The 22,769-nt window shown below is 37.2% G+C and overlaps 1 protein-coding gene across 8 annotated transcripts in view; it reads right to left on the bottom strand.

Moving 5' to 3' along the window:
* Window positions 1-22,769, bottom strand: part of enox2 (ecto-NOX disulfide-thiol exchanger 2) — a 356,101-nt gene that overhangs the window by 260,217 nt on the left and 73,115 nt on the right. For 3 of the 8 annotated variants that reach the window (XM_079839851.1, XM_079839857.1, XM_079839853.1), the window contains one exon: window positions 11,899-11,972. In XM_079839851.1, the coding sequence (XP_079695977.1) occupies window positions 11,899-11,935 (37 nt within the window). In that variant the 5' untranslated portion in view covers window positions 11,936-11,972. Of the gene's footprint in view, window positions 1-398; window positions 550-11,898; window positions 11,973-22,769 lie in introns of all 8 variants that reach the window. The other 5 variants (XM_079839859.1, XM_079839855.1, XM_079839860.1 and 2 more) reach the window with 3 other exon arrangements.

Here is a 22,769-nt window from a genome sequence, read left to right as displayed (position 1 = left end):
CCAGAGCTGCGCCTGAGTCATTTGTGCTGCGAGGCAATTACATATCACAGCATCAAAGTGACACATTAAAAACACTGGAAACATGGGCTTTGATATGTTACCATAATATGTTATTAAGCCTAAGTGAAAAACAATAGTTCTTTAAAGAGAGGGTTTCACATAAGAACGTCCTTGCATGTCACGGCTCTTATCTGTAAATTAGCCCAATAAGAGCAATCAAAGTCTGTCTGAGCAGTGCACTTTCCTTTCATTTGCTCTAATCGAACAGGCGTTTTCCCTCAAATTTCAGGGTACCACATCATACATCAAGCCGCTGCAAACATGTACAATAATCACTAATAATTTGATAGAATCTGGCTTTTGTGACTTTGGGAAAAGGACAGAAAAGAAGATCTAACCATGTTGCCTCGTCCCCATCTGCGGCTATCATTTATTTGGTGGTAATGGAGCTGTAGGTGTTTGACAGATGATTCACCTTTACAAAGGTGAGCTAGTTCCCTCCTCTCACGGACACCAGCGATGCCCCTGGCTGGAGCGCTTTGCCTTTGGCTGAAAAACAGCAAATACAGTAACATGCATTTACATCCTGATCCTCCACAATAATGTGACTTGTGTGAGACAGATGTTTTTCTTTGGTTTTTGGAAGTGTGTGCTGTTCATTACCCATTTTCCGTTAGTCGCAAATATGGTGTGCATGTTTTAATAACATGAACACAATAAAAACAGGCCAAAGTTTCTCAAGACAGCATCTAATTAATTTTCTCACCTCACAGAATGATTAAAAACAGGTCTGTGCTCTTATTTAATTCATGCCAAGTTGAGGGACTGACTCTTCTCCTTTTGTCCTGATTTCAAACAACAACCATGTGCTTTCAGTAAGTTGCTTATTTTATGAGCACTGGCAAACAAAACAGTTTAATATTCCATTAGCTGGGAGCAAATTACCTAGGTTCTAGTCAAGAATGCCACATATTTGTATTAAGATCCAGTACTCTGAAAAATACTAGTCTTATTGGTCGAATTTTACATTATAGGACGTTTTCCTTTCACTGGGGGAAAATCTGCTACAATGAAGAAAAGCTCAAGCCTCAATCACTGCGTCACTAAAGCAATTAAAATCCCAAGAGCTAAAGTTGAATTCTGCCATTATTTGACCCAACTCATATCTGAAAAGTGTTGCACCAAAATATAAATCCTGAAGGCCTTGAAAATCAGACAGAAAGAGAATTTCAAATACATTCAGGGCAATCCACCGCACAGAATTCATATAAAATACAGGCATACAGACATTCCTGTATGCACAGTAGAGCATGGCCCCTTCCCAGGGAAGGCATGAACTGATGCAATGTAGTTCCCTTTGGATACAATTAATTGATAAATGCATAAATGTGAAAAAACATAAAAAGCATATAATGGTACGTATATACTTATATAATGGTATACACAATAACTACCTACTTTTCCTTTTCTTTTTTCTTTTAAAAGCGAGTTTTTTTTTGTCTGTAGCAAATGTAACATGCGTCATGCCAATGTCTGGTAAATATAGAAATGTGAACATTTAAATCTGGCAGTTATAGTTGAGGTTCATCAAAGCTGTTTCAGAATAAACAAACAGATGTTTGGAGCAGTTGTCTGTTCGTTAAGATAATGGAGAGTTTTCCTTATATAGTTTTCACTTACATTTTTATATTTGGGCTGTTCAGAAGCACTAATGACATTGTAACTGAGTTAAAGCTCATTGCCGGTTTGGAGTCATTCAGTCACTGTCATTTAGGAATCTCATTTGATGCTACTGAAAATGAATACTGAAAGCAAAGTATATCCTTGGGAGAACATTTTTTTTCACCGATGTTAGAAGCGGTTTTAAAGTGTGCCTTAAAAGGAACACTCCACTATTTTTGAAAATAGGCTCATTTTCCAACTCCCCTAGAGTTAAACAGTTGAGTTTTACCGTTTTCTAATCCATTCAGCTGATATCCAGGTCTGGCGGTAGCACTTTTAGCATAGCTTAGCATAGATCATTAAATCTGATTAGACCGTTAGCATGGCACTCAAAAAAATGACCAAAGAGTTTTGATATTTTTCCTATTTTAAAACTTGACTCTTCTGTAGTTACATTGTGTACTAAGGCCAACAGAAAATGAAAAGTTGCCAACCTGACAACCTGCTTGCACAAGGAGCGTGCCTTGTAACCATGGAAACATTTATGAGAAACGATTCAGAAGATATTTACTTTGGTGCAGATCCTGAACTTTATCTATATCATATATTGCGCCGCTGCACCCATGATATGACAGCAAAGTTCCTTGATTATTAACGCAGGAACGAGAGTATAGTTCCTAGCCATTTCGGCCAAGAAAATCACAACTTTTAATTTTCCATCGGTCTTAGTACACAATACAGATGAGTTTTAAATAGGAAAAAAAACCTCTTTGGTCATTTTTTTTTTTAGCGAGATGCGAACGGTCTAATCAGATTCAATGCTAAGCTATGCTTAAAGTGCTACCGCCAGACCCAGGGAGACACAGTAAAACTCAACTGTTTAACTCTAGGGGAGCCTATTTTCAAAAATAGAGGAGTGTTCTTTTAAGTAAGCAATCTCTGGCTGAAGTCACCAAAAACAAACAAGCCCCTACCCAAAATTATCACTCACATCCCTATCTTGAAGCCTCCGCCCCCACATTCATGTTCACGCTATGCAACATTGTCATGTTATACTTTATGTACTGCTTAATACAGCATCTGTTTGTACAAGAATAAAGTTCAACATAAGCCTACACTATCAATGAAGTGGGGTCTACATTTTTTTTTAATCGGTTTTATTTTGATAAACATGACAATATAACATCGCGACTAAATGAAAAAAGGTTTTACTGTTATAAAAACAGATTTGCGAGCATTAGTAGAACTGAAGGTGTACAAATAAACACGAAACACACATGCTCGTTGTCATGTGGTGAATACGGCCAATCGTGGAACAACTGTGTCGTCATCAGAGCTCGTGCAGCGACTCTTGGGCTGCTCTCTAATCGCTCTCGCTGTGCTTTGATGGCATACGTCACAGTCACATGCTGTCTACGCTGCCTTAAGTCGGACAAAACTTCTCACAGGAATGCACTGCTTCAAGTCAGCCGCCGAAAGGTCTGTGCAGCGCTGCATGAAGTCGAACAAGCCTATCGACTATGGCGGAATCTGCTGCGCCTGCCGCCTGTCATCAATAAGTGAAAGCGTGATTGTTTACAATTCAGATCTAGGGCCCTATCTTGCACCCAGCGCAATTGACTTTGTACACCGACGCATGTGTCATTCCTATTTTGCACCCGCGCAAAGCGCGCTTTTCCCTCCACAGAAGTACGTCGCTAAACTAGTGAATGAACTTGTGCTCCCTGGGCGGTTCAGCGCAAAAAAGGAGGCGTGTTCCGGCGCAAACAATCCCTGGTGCTATTTTGCCGTTTCATTAAACAATTGCGCCACTGACCAGAAAAAACCTAGTCTAAAGTCAGTGGCGCGTTGCGCGTTGTTCATTATGCTATTTTAAGGGCGCATGCTTGACCATAATGTATAGCGTGCACAACGCGCATACACTTTGCTCATGTAACCTACACAGATGCAACAGTTATTTTTGCAAATCATAAATTGTTAAACTAAAAAAATATTAACACATGAGATGACGGAAATCATTGTGGTGTGCCACGAAGATGTGAAAAAATAGGCATAAATCTAGCTTACAAATGATTCAGGCTAATTGTAATAATTAAGGATAAGACCTGTTTGCCCAATAGTGGCAAGACATATATGTATATAAGGACATCTGACAAATTGGTTTGTCCATCAAGAACCAGGAAAAAAAATCGACTGAAAAACTGAAAAAACTGAAAGACTGAAAAAAAAAAAAGACTGTGAAATCACCTTTACCATAATGTACAACATTACAACTTCACTTCTCTGTCTTTCACTGCTCTTACAAGAACATCGGTCTCCTCGGCTGTGAACCGCTCCTGGCGTGCGCCTGGTAAATACGCCATAATAATAGCAATCCATAATGGAACTTGCGCACCTGCTTTTAAAGGGAATGTTGGATGACGCTCTGATTGGTTTATTCACGTTACGCCCAAACCACACCTATGAATAATGAAGCTACTTCAGACCAACCCATTTTAGATTTGCGCCGGGCGCAAGAGCCATTTATCCCGCCGGGAAAATAGCAACAGCGCCGAGACCCGCCCACAAAGTTACTTGCGCTTCGCGCTTTGACACTTGCGTTTCAGATCGTTAAAATAGGGCCCCTAATGTCTAATTGCCATCTAGCTCCTCTACTCCTTCAATGGCAAAGTCATCCCTTCCATTCCAAAAAAAACTTTTTTTCATGAACAGCTCCCTAAATTCTAAAAAATGCTGGGTTAAAAACAAACCAAGTTGGGTTGAAAATGGACAAACCAAGCAATTGGGTTGTTTTAACCCAGCGATTAGGTTGTTTTAAGCAAACATTTAACCCAACCGCTGGGTTAACACAACCCAATTGTTGGGTTTTGTCCATTTTCAAGATTAAGGGGTCACTAAAATGGGGAACCAAAAAAAACACACAAAAAAAACACATTAGGAGTATGTTCTCACTTTTCGGACACACTTTTGGAGCCAATGGTTAAAACAGGTGGTGGAGGAGGTTTAGATGTTCCAAGCTTATGATAATAATAATGCAAATGCAAAGATGAGTATATTCAAGCAAAAGACGGCATCTTAGTTCTGTGAAACACAGCAAAACCATTGTTACTCACGAGAAGCAATAAAAGCAAACTCCCATTTACTCACCCTCAAGTTGTTCTATCTAAACCTGTAGGAATTTCTTTCTTCTGCTGAACAAAAGATATTTTGAATACTTCCATACTATGGTAGTCAATTGAGTCCATCAACTGTTTAGTTACCAACATTCTTCAAAATATCTTTCTTTGTGTTCAGCAGAAGAAAGAAATTCCTACAGATTTGGAACAACTTGAGGGTGAGTAAATGATTAATTTTTGGTTGAACTATCCCTTAAAAAGGTCTCTCCAGCGCTGGAAAGGTTCTCCGATATGAATGCCTCCTACCTTTTTGCCCTTGTTTTTAAAGTTATAGAGGAAGGTTCAGAGTATTTAATTTTTCCCACATTAATTTCACTCATGTATTTCATTAATACAGTGTTTTTTTTTTATACATTTTTTTTTATCAACCCCGAAAGAATGTAAGTGAAATGTGACAACGTGCCCCATAGGTGGGGTACATTGCAACATGTGAAGGGCACACTGTAACATAATCTAATGACAGTTTAAAATGTTACCTGATACAATTAAAAAAAAATATCCATGACAAACTAAAATATTTTGTCAATAAATACAATTATTAACTTTTTTTAAATACACGCGGCTCTTGTCTTCTGCTGGTTAGATCAGCATTAAAGAACTATTTTAAATAAACACAAAAAACAGACATGACAAATAAACTTAAATAAGAAATGTACTTTTGCTATGGTTAAATAAATGTTCAGTAATATCTTCAGTAATAAGATTTTTTAATTTTGGCGCAATTGTTTTCTCTAAATAATGTTGATATGGCAACTACTAATGTGTGGGAAGTTTTAAACCATGCGTGTTACAACTACAACAACGGTAGGTTCTGCCCTGCGCTCCCCTACTCCCCTGGACTTTTCTTCTTTTGTATTTTTGTCTGCCATCTCTCTGTGATTGATTGAGTGATTGAATCTGCTTGGAAGAACAAACGCACACACACACTCAGGAGATTATCACGTCAAACGAAACAATACCCAATCAGAAAGCGTAACACGTAACACACTGTTACACGTAAAGTCCATGTTCACACCGTCTACATGACTGCATCTAAACATTTCTCTTTTTTGCCCCATGAATGTTCGGTAAAAAGCAGTCCGTACACTATAAGTGTAATTTTTTCTTTGCCGGTTGTCCGCCATGTTTGTTTACTTTAAAGTCGCGCTTGAGGCGAGAGATTTTGCAAGATTTCCCGTGTTCAGAGACAGGACTCTGTTGTTTGTGAATGAAAACTGTTAGTGTGTGGTGTGCTCCCATGGTCACATCACATCACTACACACTAGAGCAGGGGTAGGGAACATTGATCCTGGAGAGCCACTGCCCTGCAGAGTTTAGCTCCAACCCTGAAAAACACTCACCTGCCTGTAACTTTAGTAATCCTAAAGACCTTGATTAGCTTGTTCAGGTGTGTTTGATTAGGACTAGAGATAAACTCTGCAGGGCAGTGGCTCTCCAGGCTCTCCAGGATCAACGTTCCCTACCCCTGCACTAGAGGAACAAACCGGTTAAAGGATTAGTTCACTTCAAAATGAAAATTGCCTGATAATTTTCTCACCCCCATGCCATCCAATATGTTCATGTCTTTCTTTTTTCAGTGGAAAAGAAATTGAGGAATTTTTTGAGGAAAACATTTCAGGATGTTTCTCCTCACAATGGACTTCAAAGGCAACCTTAATGTTGAAGGTCCAAATCAATGCAGTTTCAAAGGGCTTCGAAGGGATTCAGAGGAATCCCAGCTGAGGAATAGGGTCTTATCTAGGGAAACCATCCGTCATTTTCTAAAAAAAAAAAAATGTATATACTTTTTAACCTAAATTACTCATCTTGCGCTTCTCTGCGATTACGTAAAGGCCATTACATACTCCACAAGAACAGAGAAAAAAGTTCTCGCAGCTTGTTCTTGACACATCATCTGAGCAGAACTTTCTTCTTGTGGGTGTCCGAGAACTATTGTGTGATTGGTCAGAAATTAAGTGGGCGGGGTTAACACAGAGAAACACGACTTCATTGAGTTTTGTACGACACCTGCTTTTCTAGTGAAGTATGGAATGACCTGGCCAGAACGAACTTAGTTCTTGTTCTTGCCATCTCAAGAAAACAAAAAAAATTCAAATTATGTACTTAATCACGTCAGAAAGGTTACGCTAGACGTAGGCAGAAGTACCGCCCCTGTTTACGAAGCGTTCGTACAAAGACTAATACAAACATTATTAGCAAAAAAAATGTTAAACAACAAAAAATCTGTTATGTTTTTAAAAATCTTTTAGTGTAGCCCCAGCTTTAGTCATTCTGCTAATGTCTGTCTTGTTCACGTAACTCTCTCTCCTCCCCCATCATGAGTGTATGGCTACAAGTGTGTTTTGGTGCTTGGTCCGATCCACTTTCAACAGCGTTTTTTTTTTTTTTAATCACTTACTGCACCTTTACGGGAGCAAGGGTTGGGCGGTGGTGGTGGGTAAGATGAGAGAATGTCAATATTATAGCATTAAACCTACCAGAAAAATAAATGTGTCTACATTACGATACTTGAAGTGAACTTCTCAGACAGACCTGCACAGCAGCAGAAATTCTCACTTTATCACTTATCAAGGACTTCAGGACACTGTGTTCCAGTTTACAATGCTAGAATCACCAAGGGCGGCTTCTGGGCTGCAGAGGTTTTGTGGTGGAAGTCAGTAAAAATATTTTAACAACTTTTGGGTTTGAATTTTGGCAGGCCGAGTAGCAGTTCTGTGCCATTTGGCGTTTTGAACATTTTAAAACCAGGCAGATTTAGCTCATATTTCAAGAGGCAAATTAAAGGACTGAATCAGATTTTTGTTTTTGTGAACTTTTAAAACTAACAAATTGCAGTGACTAACGAAGACAAAGCAATGGGGCTTAAATGTCAAAGCAAAGAAGCACTAAATTAATTTCACTAAATTAATTGCAGGCCTTAAACTTCATTCAAAAGAATAATGCAAGCAAAACCGAAAAGTTGTCATTTTATAGTCCATGTTGATGTTCATGGTTTATATTACAAAGACAGTTCAATGAGACCTCCAGATTCATTAAGGTGACTGATTGACTAAGGGCATTTCAACAGAAGTGCCCCTCACCTCACGGCCAACAGGAGTCCTGCAACCCTTCACGCAAAACCAATTAACAAGTTGTAAAGTTGAACTCTCTTGCCACTGGCATCTCCATTATTTAAGTTTAAGACAATAGCAAAATGACCATTTAAAATAAAGGGCAACAGAGAGCTGTGAGAGAGGAAAGCTGTGCTATGTGCATTCGCCTTACAGTCTCACTGAATTCAAAATATATTAGTGATATGAAAGATGTTGCCGGAACTTGACAACGAGGTAAAACAGTGTGAATTACTCTGACCAGGATCCAATTTTACTAGCTTGGATTTCCCTGAAAATAAATAGTTGTACAATTGTGATGAAAGTGTCCTCTTTTACTTGAAAAAAAAGACTACCAGTGTTGTTAAAGGGCTAATTCAGTCAAATGCAGCCAAACCAGCCTTCTTAACTTATAACCAAACCATTTGCAATTTATTTATTTATTCCCAATTTTTGTTATATATATATATATATATATATATATATATATATATATATATATATATATATATATATATATATATATATATATATATATATATATATATATATATTTAATAAAATAATACAGAAAGAACAAGAAATTATGGTAAAAGAGCGTGAGAGTGAGAGAGATATCCAACACAATCTGTCATATATGCTACATAAAATTATAATGAGAACTCTATAATAATGAGAACTCTATAATAATGAGAACTTGAACTTGACTTGCTTTTGTAATAAGGCTCCTAAAATATTATATACAAATTTAGGATTTAGATTTATCAGCCAATATATTGGTTATCGGCTTTCAAGTATGATGAATTATCGGTTATCTGTATCGGCCAAAATGTTCATAATTCATAATATTGCATCCCTAATTGTGAATTAGTATTATCTTTATTGTTTTAATATTATTAATGTATTCCTGTGATGGCAAAGATGAATTTTCAAAATAATTAATCCAGTCTTCAGTGTCACTTGATCTTTCAGAAATTTGTATTATCAATGCTATGGTAGAAACAGTTGCGCTGCTTAATAGTTTTGTGGAAACAGTGATACATTTCTAAAGGATTTTTTGATGAATAGAAAGTTCAAAAGAACAAGAAATAGTTCAAATTTGAAAAAGAAATAACATTATGGATGTCTTTACAGTCTCACACAAACAAAATACCGATCCCAAAGTTTTGAATGGTGGTGTACTTATAGATAAATATATGAGCCAGGTCAAAGAATCAGCCAAAAGGTGTCCACTTTGGTTAATGATCAAAGCAGATTCAGAGAAGTTTCATCTTCTCCTGACGGGTCAATTCAAAAACAAAATCTTTTTCAATCAATAATGTTACGTTTCTGTTTTCAACTTTGCTATGTAAAGTGAATCAACATACTGTAAAATATTATTTGTATAATTGGATTAACTAGTTTTATACTGACATCAAGGTCATAACCATGTCTTGAACATTGGGGGGGACCAAAGTTTTATTATTTAATTGAATGAAATGACATATTTAAAGAATTAAAATGGATTTAAGGGAATAAAGAATAAATAAGAACGGTAAAAGAAGTTCTAGTTCTAATTATAGCCTATATAGTTGTGAAGTAGTCAATTTAAACTTTGCAAACAATATTTTATTTAAAAATATGCACACATTCACTCTTGTTAGTATGTCTAATATGTAAAAAATAAAAAATACATTGTTTAACTGTCTGCCATCTTAACAACAAATGTGTGAAATGTAGAGGAGCACTAAGCAATATCAAATATTTGGGGGTTGGGGGGCAATTTGGCAATTTCCAATTATTGGGGTGGGCTTGTCCCCATCAATGCCTATAGTGGTTACGGCCCTGTTTGAGTTTACATCAACCACTCTCTCTGCTAGATATTGGTTTCAGCCACTGAAATCCATATGATGATGATGATGATGATGATGATGATGATGATGATGATTCGCAAATTGCAACCAATCTTTCTTCCATAATGTGACATATTGCAACAGGATTTTCAATAAGAAAGAGTGTACATCAGGACTTTTAACCATCAGGGATTGATTAGGGTGTAAAAACAGAGCCAAATAGTCTAAATAGCTACTTGGCTATTGGTTAATAATATCCACGAAGACCAAGTTTAGATTTTTTGGAACATTTTGATTAAAAATGCACACTGTACAATTTAAAATAGTCCATTACGACTGTTGCTTGTCAGACTGTACAAACAGGATCCCTGCTGCAAAGGCCAGGGTATACTTAATTTTCTTGTGCACAGTTGAGGATGCAAGCTTTTTAAAGTATACTCCTTTGGCCGTGAGCGCAGAGAGACGTGTTCGGTGTATGCGCACGGTGTATCCATCCATCTAGTGAACTTTGCTTTCAAGCGCTCATGTCACTCACACATGCGCTGTCTGCACGGACACAAAAATTGGGCTGTTATTAGAAATGGCTAGCAAACAAAAAAAATATCTAGCGTTTATTTTGATCATGGCAAAAAACGAAGATAAGTGTGTGTTGTGGTGGTTTGTGTTTGATTTGACAGTTATCACACTGCAGGACTATTCAGTTTGACTGTGCGTCAAAACGTCTCACACGAGCAGAATTTCGTCAGAGGTGAAATTCGATCACAATGGTTAATTTATCGGAACATGTCGCAAACATGTCAAACTCGCGATCAAAGACTTTGGCCCAGTCAGTGACCCAATTTTTGGGAGATTCTCAAAATTTGTCTCAGACGGCCAAATTGTGGACAAAATCGTATAGTGTGAACCTGGCTTAAGACAGCATTTTTATTTGCAAAAATATGAACCGGATTGTTCACAATACATGTATTAGGTACAATTTGGATTTCATGTTGACTGTTTAAACTCACAGTTTGTACAATCAGTTGTCTTTTTGTAGCATATAGTATGAAAACTAAAATATATTCCTGGATCGGTGCAAAAGAGGAAGTGATCAGTCAACACTGTTTCTGTTCGCTGGGCTAGATAAGAGGAATGTGAAAGAAAAGCTCCTGTGTAAATGAGGCATTCTGCCCCCATACAGCTGCAGCAGGACTGCGCGGCATAAACCGGCCACCTATGGGGAGGGCAGAGCCGTGTGACGGCCCGGACACCTGCCTCCAGATTCAACACGAGTCAGTCAACCGGCACGGCCCACACAGAGCCTAATAAGAAAGGACAAACTGATCTTCCTCACGCGCTCAAGAAATTAATTTCCACACAGTTGGCCAGCATATCTCCTGTCCAGAATTAAATTTTAACACATATTCTTTCTCCATTGTGATTGTAGATCTGTCCGTCATGCTGAATGTCACATGTCAATATTGAGTTTTTGAATGTGTTTAGCAAAAAAAAACAAAAAAACAACGGATTTAAATTCCAACTAAACGCGCAGGTTTAACAAGCACAAAGCTTTTATCTCACAGAAAAAGCTCAAAACGACAGAGTTCAAATAGGGTTTACACAAGAGATTGAGCAATGTCCATCTGGCTACCTGGCATTTCATACAGAAACTCTGCTTTTGTGATTCATCCTCCTAAATGCACTAGTCCTTCACTTGCATAGACATTTGGGCTATTTATACACTCTAATATCAGACTAAACCCTATACTTCTCTCTTTGCTCACAAAACACATTTGAAGCAGTATCAGCCTCACCTTTCAGCTTAATCGTCCAAAACGTGATAAAAGGTTTCCGGCGAGCTCTGAAATCTAAACTTCCTGTCATTTAGAAAGCGCAAACAAGAACGGAAAAGTGATGGAGGCGATCCACCTGTTCATGACAGAATAAATGCCAAAGAACTCGAGAAGGACCTCTTATTATTGAGAAGCAGCCTCTCATGGGGACACTGACAGTCTTATCAGGTGTGCAGCAGAGATCTTGCCAACAAATCCTTTTTCTGCCGTGAGATCTACACTCCGCCTGTCAATGAGAAGCTTAAAGGGTCTCTGATGGTACATCAAGTAGACAGAACTTCCATCAGCAGAATGCATATCAACTCACCTACAGCTCGGCCAGATCTGTAGTCCTTGAACATCATGTGTTAACCAGACACTCAATCTCCCGGTGACAGCACCCTGTTAAGAAAACAATACAGACTTAGCTGCATTTGAACATTAAGGGAGACAGAGATATCTCTATGAAGCAGCTCTGTATAGTCCAGTGAGAAAATATCAGAGAAAATATAATAAACCACAGATGACTTTCCTAAAGCATAGTAAATGTCTTGGAGACGGCAATCTAAATCCAGCAAGAAACAAATAACCAAACATCCAAACTACACAACAGTGTAATTGCAAAAGTCACTCGGGATCATCGGATTCAACAGCCAAAATTAACAGTTTACATCATCTTCGCATAGCAGATGAATTGAGTTTATTTATCAGACATAAATATTTAATACCAGGCCCGAAACTGCATTTTGCATGTAATATCAGGTCATTGAGTCACTCATGGTATGGTCTTTCAATGAAACAGCACCAGTCACAACAATGTGAAGATGAATTGTTATTGTGTTCCTCATATTCTTCAGCTACATCAGTAGCTTAAAGGAACGCTCCACTTTTTTTGAAAATAGGCTCATTTTACAATACCTAGAGTTAAATAGTTGAGTTTTACCATTTTTGAATCCATTCAGCCGATCTTTGTATCTGGCGGTAGCACTTTTAGCATAGCTTAGCATACATCATTGATTCTGATCAGTCCATTAGCATCTCATTCAAAAAATGACCAAAGACACTTTCAATATTTTTCCTATTTAAAACTCGACTCTTCTACAGTTACATCGTGTGCTAAGACCAACTGAAAATGAAAAGTTGCGATTTTCTACACCTATATGGCTAGGAACTACTTTCTCATTCCTCCGTAAAAGTCGCTGATCTTCGCGGCCGTACCATGGCTGCAGCGGCGCAATGATATTACGCAGCGCCTGAAAGTAGCCCGCAGCTAGGTAACTTTCAATGTGACCGGCACTAAGTTTGTGTAGTTGCAGAGAAAGTTTCAGGCTTGCAGCCGACAAATTGTGTTGTGGATTTACCTGTGTGATTAGCCCTGGTTCTGTGTGTTGTAAAGGGCCGTGATAGTAAGTCGAAGGTGTATACTACCACCATGTTTTACAGAATACCAACGAATCATTGCGCCGCTGCAGCCATGGTACGGCCGTGAAGATCCGCAACTATTACGCAGGAATGAGAAAGTAGTTCCTAGCCATATAGGTGTAGAAAATCGCAACTTTTCATTTTCAGTTGGTCTTAGCACACGATGTAACTGTAGAAGAGTCAAGTATTAAATAGGAAAAATATTGAAAGTGTCTTTGGTCATTTTTTGAATGAGATGCTAATGGACTGATCAGAATCAATGATGTATGCTAAGCTATGCTAAAAGTGCTACCGCCAGATACAAAGATCGGCTGAATGGATTCAAAAACGGTAAAACTCAACTATTTAACTCTAGGGGACTTGTAAAATGATAAAGTGTTTCTTTAACGTAAGAATATTCCACAATATGTGTTGCCACATGGTGTTCTGGAGAAACTTTAAACATCCTAGATAAGCATCTGGAGCCAGATTCACAAAATAGTCCTCATGGAATGAATGTGCTAACCTGAATGTTGTCTATAAGCTAGTGTGCTCCAAAATTCACTTTTAGAAGATATAAGCACTCAAAATGTACAGTCTCTCACTTCCGCCAATTGGGATCAATGATTTTGATGACTCTGCACTTCAGCAGCTTCTCATCTGATTTTCTGTTCAATCAAATGCTCTCTAGAATCTAAAGCATCCGCCCTCTATTTTATAAATAGACGCTGAAGCTATTCTCGGCTGTGATTAGAACGTTCCGTGCATCACGTGATCAACTGCTAAATTCAAATGTGCTCTCGCGCTGTGGCTGGTGCTGAGCCAGAGGCACTGAACACTTTTCAGTGTTTTCAACCATGTTTATTTGGGGTTTCAGACATTTAAATACACATAAGTACCAGCAAAACCATGCATTTAGAGTTTGTAATATACACACACTGATGTTTATGGAAGCGACAATAATAATCCTTTCCATTATAATTAGACAACGAGTTTCATTCATATCTGATACACATTGTGTAAGTAACTTTAAAGATTTCTCTTTAAAGGAGGCAACGACTGCAGCGTTTGAATTACATTCCAAAGAGTGGCCATTATCAGCCCAACAGTGGAAAATTCAACTGTTACTGTACCGGCTGGCCCGGATCGTTACGGAATAGAACGGTTAGGCAATGAGAGCCATTCGGCCCGGGCGGTGGAAAAGCGGATATAGTGCACTATATACGTAGTAGACATGTGCCGGTATACGGTAATACGATATACCGCAATAATGAGCATGCACAATATTGTTATCGTGGGCACCTCAAAATATCGTGAACAATTATTTCTTGCGAATTATTCCGATTTTTAAGAATACTTTACCCATCAACCGTTAAAAATGAACAATACGTCAAAGAGGAACGCCGCTGCCCCGGTAACCCTCGTAAACAAAACGATATGGTGCTCATCACATAATCAAATACTTATTACTTAAAGACTTAAGGCTATTCATTTTCAACCTTAAACATTTTATATTTTAATCTGGACTAAATTGCATGCCCTAGATATTGTTTGAATATATTCTGATAGTTGTTCAGTCAAACACTTTACAATAAGGCTCTATTATTTAACATTAGTTCATTCATTAACAAACTGACAATGAAAAATACTTCTAAAGCATGTATTAATCTTAGTTAAATGTACATTTCAGCATTTAATAACACATTATTAAAATCAAAAGTTGTAACTGCATTATTTAATGGGCCTGAGCTAGCATTAACCAACAGTTACTTTTTTAACTAACATTATCAAAGAATAATAACTGTAAAAATTTAGCTATTCACTCTTTGTTAATGTTAATGCATTAACTAGTGAGACCTTATTGTAAAGTGTTACCTATTGTTCTTTATAATTCTTAAGCACTTTAATCTGTTTGAAATATTTGTTTACTTTATACATTTTTGTGTATTGCTTTATTGTATTTAAATGTTTGGTTCTTTTTGTTATAAGAAAGTTATTAAACCTGTTATAGTATGACAACACTTTTTTTTTGCAACAAATTTCAATATCGTGATAATACCGTATACCGTGATAAAAGCTCCAGCAATTAACCGCAACATGAAAATTTGATACCGGCACATGCCTAATACGTAGGGGATAGGGAACGCTTTAGACAAAGTAAATATGGCTATGCTTTCCACTGGGGCAAATTAAGTCTGGTTTAACGTTAGTGTCTCATGAACTACCACGCACACAGTCAGCTTCAGTTTAGAGACACAATAACTCAGAGTGGATCATATGCGCGAGTTGGCGCAGACCACAAAACGTATCGGATCCATTTAAATCTGCAACCATAGCAAAATGACGGTCAGGTGTTTTCCATTGAGTTGATCAGTGGGTCTTTGGCAAGAACTCCAGAATTGTACATAGGAACATTCTTACAAACCTAGAATTTATCTTATATACATTTGTATCAATCTGAACCCTTTGTTAACCATTTAAACCATGTAATGTTGCAGTTCCTCCTTAAGCTGATAGCCAACTGGTGAGTAACTTGCTGAAAGCTTGGTGAGTGTAAATGTTGAACTGTTCTACATTTACTTTTCAAACTATGAAATAAAATGCATAAAATATACAAGATTTCAATTAACCATCCTGCGCATTCTGACTATCTTTTTGTGCTTCAAAACGGCAATGGCACATGTAGGTTTCATTCAGATCTATAATTAAAATGTCAGAAATAATGAGTGCACTCTTTCATCACTTTGGTTTGTGAATGCTTTGATACTCTGATTAATAGAGAGAGCATTGTTCTGGAAACATATTATGTTACGAAATCAAGAGTCAGCCCATAACACAATAAAAAAAACAACCTTATTTAGAGAGTAATGAGTGTTCTGCAATGACTGTTTTCATGCAATGTACTCTCAAGTGTCTTGAGGGAGTTTGTGGACACAGTCCTCCTCAAATAGCAGTATGTCCAAGAACCACCTGTCACTTCCTCTTTGACCTCAACATGGTAATGAACTCTTGACCTCTTGACATTTTTCACAGTCACCATTGCCCCCCGAGTCTCTGGCAGGCAAGACCTAAATGACACTGATTTAACTCAACAAACGTGAGAAGAAAGCAGATGAGAATTTGTAAATTAAACACCATATAATCGGGCATTTGCAGAGTTTTTTAAATCAAATTTGAGACTTTAAGACCTGCATAGAGAACAAATCCATGTAATCTCAAAACAAATCATGTATCTCAGATTCTTTTACCTAATTAAACAGTCTAGGCACACTGAGGCAAAACAGGGTAACTGCAAGTTTAAAATACTTTAGACGTGTTTTGTTCAATATGTACATGTCAAAATTGGAATATGTACTAATACATCAATACACCAAATTAGGGCTGCTCGATTATGGAAAAAATCATAATCACAATTATTTTGGTCAATATTGAAATCACGATTATGTAACACGATTATTTCACATGACTTTGGGAATGTGTTGTATTTATTAAAAATACACCTTTCAACAATTCAATTGAAATTGTAACATTTGTTGTACTTTTTGAACTATTAAAATAAATATTATAACATATATTCAAATCAAAGTATAAAAGTATTCACGTAAAAATGATAACCACAAAATAAGATCAACAATATGGTTCGGCTAGATATGCTTTTCAGGTACGTCTAACATTAGTTTTCAGGTACAGAAATGTATCAAATGTAAAATAACATTGCATATTTGAGTGCATAAATTAAAGATGAATCCTATTAAACTTACAAAAGCTATTCAATCCGGATCGGAGATGCGTCGTCTTTATCGACTGTATAAAGTTCACTTAAGGCATATACAGACTATGTCTGCTAGGATACTCATCAAGTTGGACATGTTGACATACGTTTTGTGTGAGTTTGTCCGTTCAAGAGCAAGACTTGAAAGAGAACTCAATATTTGCGCGCTGAGAGACGTGTGCGCGCTCTCGGATGAGCGCACAGAGACACATTTCCTCACAGCGCGCGCGGCTTCTCATTCGCGTCTTCTGGCTCTAAACCCGGGTGATGACAGTGAAAACGACTGGTCATATTCGAACATACGGCAGCACTCGCATGCATTGAACAAAGTTTACAAAAAATATGAGGGGGAAAAAGGACGTTTACACGGCATCCCTGCTCTCGTCAGTTTTTGTTTCTTTATTAGATTGTCATAGGTCACTCTGTTTAATTTTCAAGTGGTTAAACAAATTCGTGGTGTTCCCTTGCGTTGCAGCCACTGCCATGTAGCAAATCTTGCACGTAGCATGTTTCTGCTCGTCGTCTGATTCCTCGAAGCCAAACTGTTCCCAGACAACGGAGTTGGTTTTGCCTTTTTCGCTCAGCAAACGCTGCTGTAACTGCCCTCCTTCTGCCATCTTTACTCGCGCCGAGTTTTTAAATTCCAGCGGATGATATGCTCACGAGACTCCCGATCTGAGAAAGTTTGTGGCTTCGGGAGGGGCGGATGAGCGCGTGCGCGTTTCATTCAGAACGCAAGACAAAATAAGAGTGTTCTTGCAAAACTGAACATGGCAAAATAATCGTTTTTTCTCGATTATACTATTTTGGTGATCGTTGGGAGGCAAAATCGAAATCGAAATCGAAATTCGATTAATTGCACAGCCCTACACCAAATTAGAGTTTGATCGATACAGGATTTTGCTGATATGGTGATAATGTGTTTAGAGAAAGGGAATAAATCGACTATTGTCCTGATGCCAGAAGTCGTATTAACTGAATATTTTCTGTCATTGACTGAATTTTTTTAGTAGTGACAGAAAAATCTGAAGGCCGTCCATCATATTGACAGATTACACTGAGGGTGATCTATTGTAACTGTAATTCCCACCCCTGTCCAGTTGGTGACAAGAACGCATATTAAGCAAGACATCTTTGTCCAGCCTGTGGATTTAGCGCAGGGATTTTCAAACGTTATGATGCCAAGGACCCCCAAATATAATTAACATTTTATGAGGGACCCCCTTCCTAAAATCCATCTATATATTTTTATGTATTAAAAAAACATATAAACTGTTAGATAAATAGTAAGTGTGACATTATAACAACACCATAACGTTTCCAAACTTAAATTGGCTATACTTAAGGTTGGATGTATAAATCTGAAGAAGAACATTTTCAATTAAAACGAAAGGAGAGAAACATTTACAAATGAAACAGAGTGTTCAGTAGACTTTATCCATTTTGGCTTTGTCTCTGTATCCTCTGAAATTTTCTGGGGACCCTTTAGAACAGGGGTGTCCAATCCTAATTAAGGTCCCACAAGGCAAACTAGAAACTTCCAGGCAGCTGTCTTAAGCAAGTTGGAGCTAAACTCTGTAGGACAGTGGCCCTCCAGGACCGAGTTTAGACACCCCTGCTTTAGAACCTTCTGGAGGACCCCGGACCCCAGTTTCAAAACCCCCTATTTAGGGCATGTTTACACAACAACGATTGACTTGGTCCGTTGGTCGGCATTACTGGGAACTCCCACAAAATTCATAGTCGCCATATGCCGTGGGGGAAAACAAGCCATTAGAATGAATGCACGGAGACTTAGTTAAACACTTTATCTTTACTCTAAAACTTACTAGAGGTGCTGAACACCACATGACAACTTTTCCTTTTGTCTACGTGCATTCATTCTAATGGCTTGTTTTCCCCCACGGCATATGACGAATATGACGTTTTTGTGGGCATTCCCAGTAATGCCGACCAAGTCTATGCACTAAAAACTGAAACGTTTTTCCTTTGAATGTTTCGCATACAGGCGACAATGTTGTCCAAATTATCTCTGTTCACGTGGATCTGTAAAAACAACTAAAAATGCTGTATTATTCATGCCAGGCCAGTAGTTGGCGATGTCACTTTGTAAAGAATCACTTTTACTGAACATATAATACGCATGTGCATGATGTCACCGTTTTCACAAATTAGCATTTTTGTCATTTACAATAATTTAAAATAATAATAATAATAAAAAAAAACTTGCACTTTGAAACTCGTTTTCAAAAGTTTGTGTTTTCTGAGCCCCAAAATGCTGTTGTCACGTAAATGAACGGCCAAAACACATAAAAGGTTTTCTGTTTTTAGTTGAAAACGGTGGCGTGTAAATGGCCCCTCTGTCACCGCTACATAAAACTGCAGTGTTAAAAGTTTCTTCAAACGGCCAAAAAGTTGTGGTGTTGTTGATAAAAGAGGTGAAAAAAGAGGGACTGATGCAAATGCGTTAAGAGGATGAAGGACAAACAACAACAAGGTTTATCAGTCACAGGCACAGGCGAACACCCAGTTTAAATCCATGCGGACCAGAAAGAAGGTTTGCGTTCAGGCAGATACAGAAAGTCGATTGAGTTTGGTTCAGGTCAGTTTGCTTTTATTTTAATCGTAATTGTATTTTGTAATATTGCATTGTTCATATTTGCCTGTTCAGGCACAAAGGTCTTGTTTTAGTGGCCTCTGCTGTCACTGTGGGGGGAAACACTATAAACTAGCCTAGATTAAAAATGAGAATGTCAGTGAAAACAAAAGCTATTAAATGTCTTACAAAAAGATGAAAATGAAAGGTAGATTTGTTTCAATAGATTATGACCCTGTCCGTCAAAATGACAGACAATGACAAAGTCTAATGCAACCACTAGCTGATACTAATCAAATCTATATAGTTAATTTTGCTAAACAACATTATAATAATATAATAATACTGGGACTTTTATTTTGAAATTTGTATGCTTTAAATACTACCAGCTACCCATTCAAAACGATGAGGGAGATAAATTATGCAATCTTACAACCATCTACAGCATTGTATAATATAAACATAATAAATTATACATTGTGATAGTTCAGCAAAAGTAGATCATAAGCAATCGCTTGGCATAAATGTGTGGTCTGATTGCAGAGAGCTCTGAAACCACAAGCTTGCAGAATGTGCAATAATACTGCATTTTGACCTTGAATGTGCAGAGCACTCCCATTTGTTTAATTAAAGGGGTGGTTGATCATGATTTTACTTTTTTTAACTTTAGGTAGTGTGTAATGTTGCTGTTTGAGCTTAAACAATATCTGCAAAGTTTCAATGCTCAAAGTTCAAAGCAAAGGGAGATATTTTATTTGAAAGAAATTGCTTTTAAGGATTACAACGACTGGTAGTGAAAAAGATAAATGTTAAATGTACTACATACATCACCAGAGAAAAGTCTGTCATTGATTAAAAACTACGAGGTATGAAAAAAAGGGAAAATTAAATGTATGCACGGATAAACTGTCCACATTAAGATTCTATTGTTGAAGTATTGTTAATGTAATCTTTAAAGAATCACAATCAGTGAACAGAACCACAAACGTTTAATTCCCATTGGTAGTGAAAGTTTACCTAAAATTGCTTACACCATATTTATCTGTGCTGTATCAAATGTGTGCACTTATTCTTGTAGCTTAAATACAGCAAGTGTAGCCAAGTGTCCAAAACAACCGGGTATGGTGCAGTCTTCAGTCTAAGGTTGAGCCTGGAGGGAGAGGAACGTGATTGGTCGCAGCCGTCATAACTGACAGAAAAACGTTAGCAAAAAATCTTTCCTTATGATGAACACCACTACATAATGTCTATTCCTCAAACTCGACTGTAGCTTGCAGGGCTGTTAGCAACATGTTGGAACTTATGAGGCATATAAGACTGCATTTGGACAAAATGGACATTAAAAATGCATTTGAATTCATCCGAGGTTAGATTTCAGTCAGCAACCCAATGGAAATGATTCAGTAATGGCACTGGCCAGCATGAAACAGACATCATCTTCCCTCCTATCCAGCGGAGGATGCATCGCATATAAGAGTATATTTAGTCAACAGATTGGAATTGCCAAGAAATAACATGTAACATAAGGCATATGCCTCTTGACCCACATTCAGACCAACAAAAATGGGGGGAAAATCTATTAAATCATTGTAAATGCTATATCTACAGTAGAGCAGATGCTGGGATTTGTACTTATAGATTTGTCCAGGTTCTTGTTATAGAAGCACTAATGATCCCATTACGACAATGACTGTGTCTCAAAACCAAGGCTTATCATTATATTTCAAGCCTATATGATTCCCAAAAGTACTGTGTGTAGGTTGACAGGTAGCAACATAATGGAAAATCGGGGGACCATTAATTGGTAGAGAACACAACAAGCACATTGTTGCCCAACAAAACCTGTTGATAAACAACCTACATTAAAATAAACTATGGCATAAAATAAACTATTGCATATTTCAATTGACAGCAGGACTCTGCACCAATGACATTTTGCAATGCAAACGGGGTGGGAAGCGAAATAAACAAAATCTGTTACCACATGACGGTGTAGACGCTGTTATAGAACACAGTATATGCATTCATTAAGCCTGTAAGACATCAAATCACTAATAATAATAATAGTAATTTACAACAGGGTTCGACAATAAAGTTTGGCCAATGGCCCGAAGCCAGCATGAACGATGCTCGGGACAGTAGGCGGAAATGTCCCTTGTCCGATCGGGCCACTAAAGTTTATAATTTTGACATTTTTAAGCCTTGCCAATTTAAATATTCAAGCGCAACAAGATGCGAAAGAGAACTCAATTCGGCACTCGCGCTCTGTGTGAGAAGTTTTGTGTGCACAACACGCATCTAAAGCACGTGCACAGAAAGCCGTGCATCAGACAGCGTGCAAATATTGAGGTTCTTTCACGACTGCTTGCGATTGAATGGACAGGTTCACACAAAATGATGTGAAAATGCCCTTATTGGTGACATAGTCAGTTATGTCTTAAGTGAATGTAAACAGTAGAGAAATAAAACTGTGTAACAGTATGTTGGATCCGTGCAGCTCTTAAAGTGATGGCAGCTTCTAACCTTCTGTTGTCTGTCACTAATGTTATTCAAACAAGGATAAAGAAACTTTTTACTGAATCTTTACTGAATAACTTTTATAAGGATAAATCTACATTTAATGTATACAGTGAAGACTATGCAATGTTATTTTACATTTGATTACTTTAAACAATTTCTGTAAAACTACTGTTTGACGGAAGACCTACCTGAAAAAACTGAAAAGCACTATTTCATTTATATGTTTATCTGTTGTATTTATTTGTGCTATTGCTCATAATTTGATTATTTGTTCTCATGTTATTACTGTTTACTTGTCTTTAACAATATGTAACATTTATATGAGTTAGGTTAGTAGTCGTATATATATATATATATATATATATATATATATATATATATATATATATATATATATATATATATATATATATATATATATATATATATATATATATATATATATATATATATATATATATATATATATATATATATATATATATATATATATATATATATATTACTGTAGTGGGGCCAGTGAAAATGTTGGCAGGGCAAGTAAACATTTTTAAAACCTTGGCTTAACCGGGCCAGTAGAAAAAATCCATAGCATTGAGCCCTGTACAATATTGCAAAATAATCATAAATGCATGTACCTTATACTGGTACATTCAAGTCTTGTAGTAAAGATTTGAAGAGTTGAGCACACACAAAGAATACCACCACAAAGGCTGTGGGATCAATAACTAAAAATAAGGGAAATCTGTTTAAGTTTTTACGAGTTTCTGTTTTATGTTAATATATAATATGTATAGCATAGTATTTTTATATTGTGTGTGGGGATACTGAAATGATATAAGTGCCTGCATTTTGGCTCAAGAGTATTGTTCATCATTTTATCATAAGCTCTGTGTTGGCATTCTGAATG

This window comes from Gobio gobio, assembly GCF_949357685.1.
Source record: "Gobio gobio genome assembly, chromosome: 16".
Classification (NCBI taxonomy): Eukaryota; Metazoa; Chordata; class Actinopteri; order Cypriniformes; family Gobionidae; genus Gobio; species Gobio gobio.
This window is presented reverse-complemented; position numbering and strand designations above follow the sequence as displayed.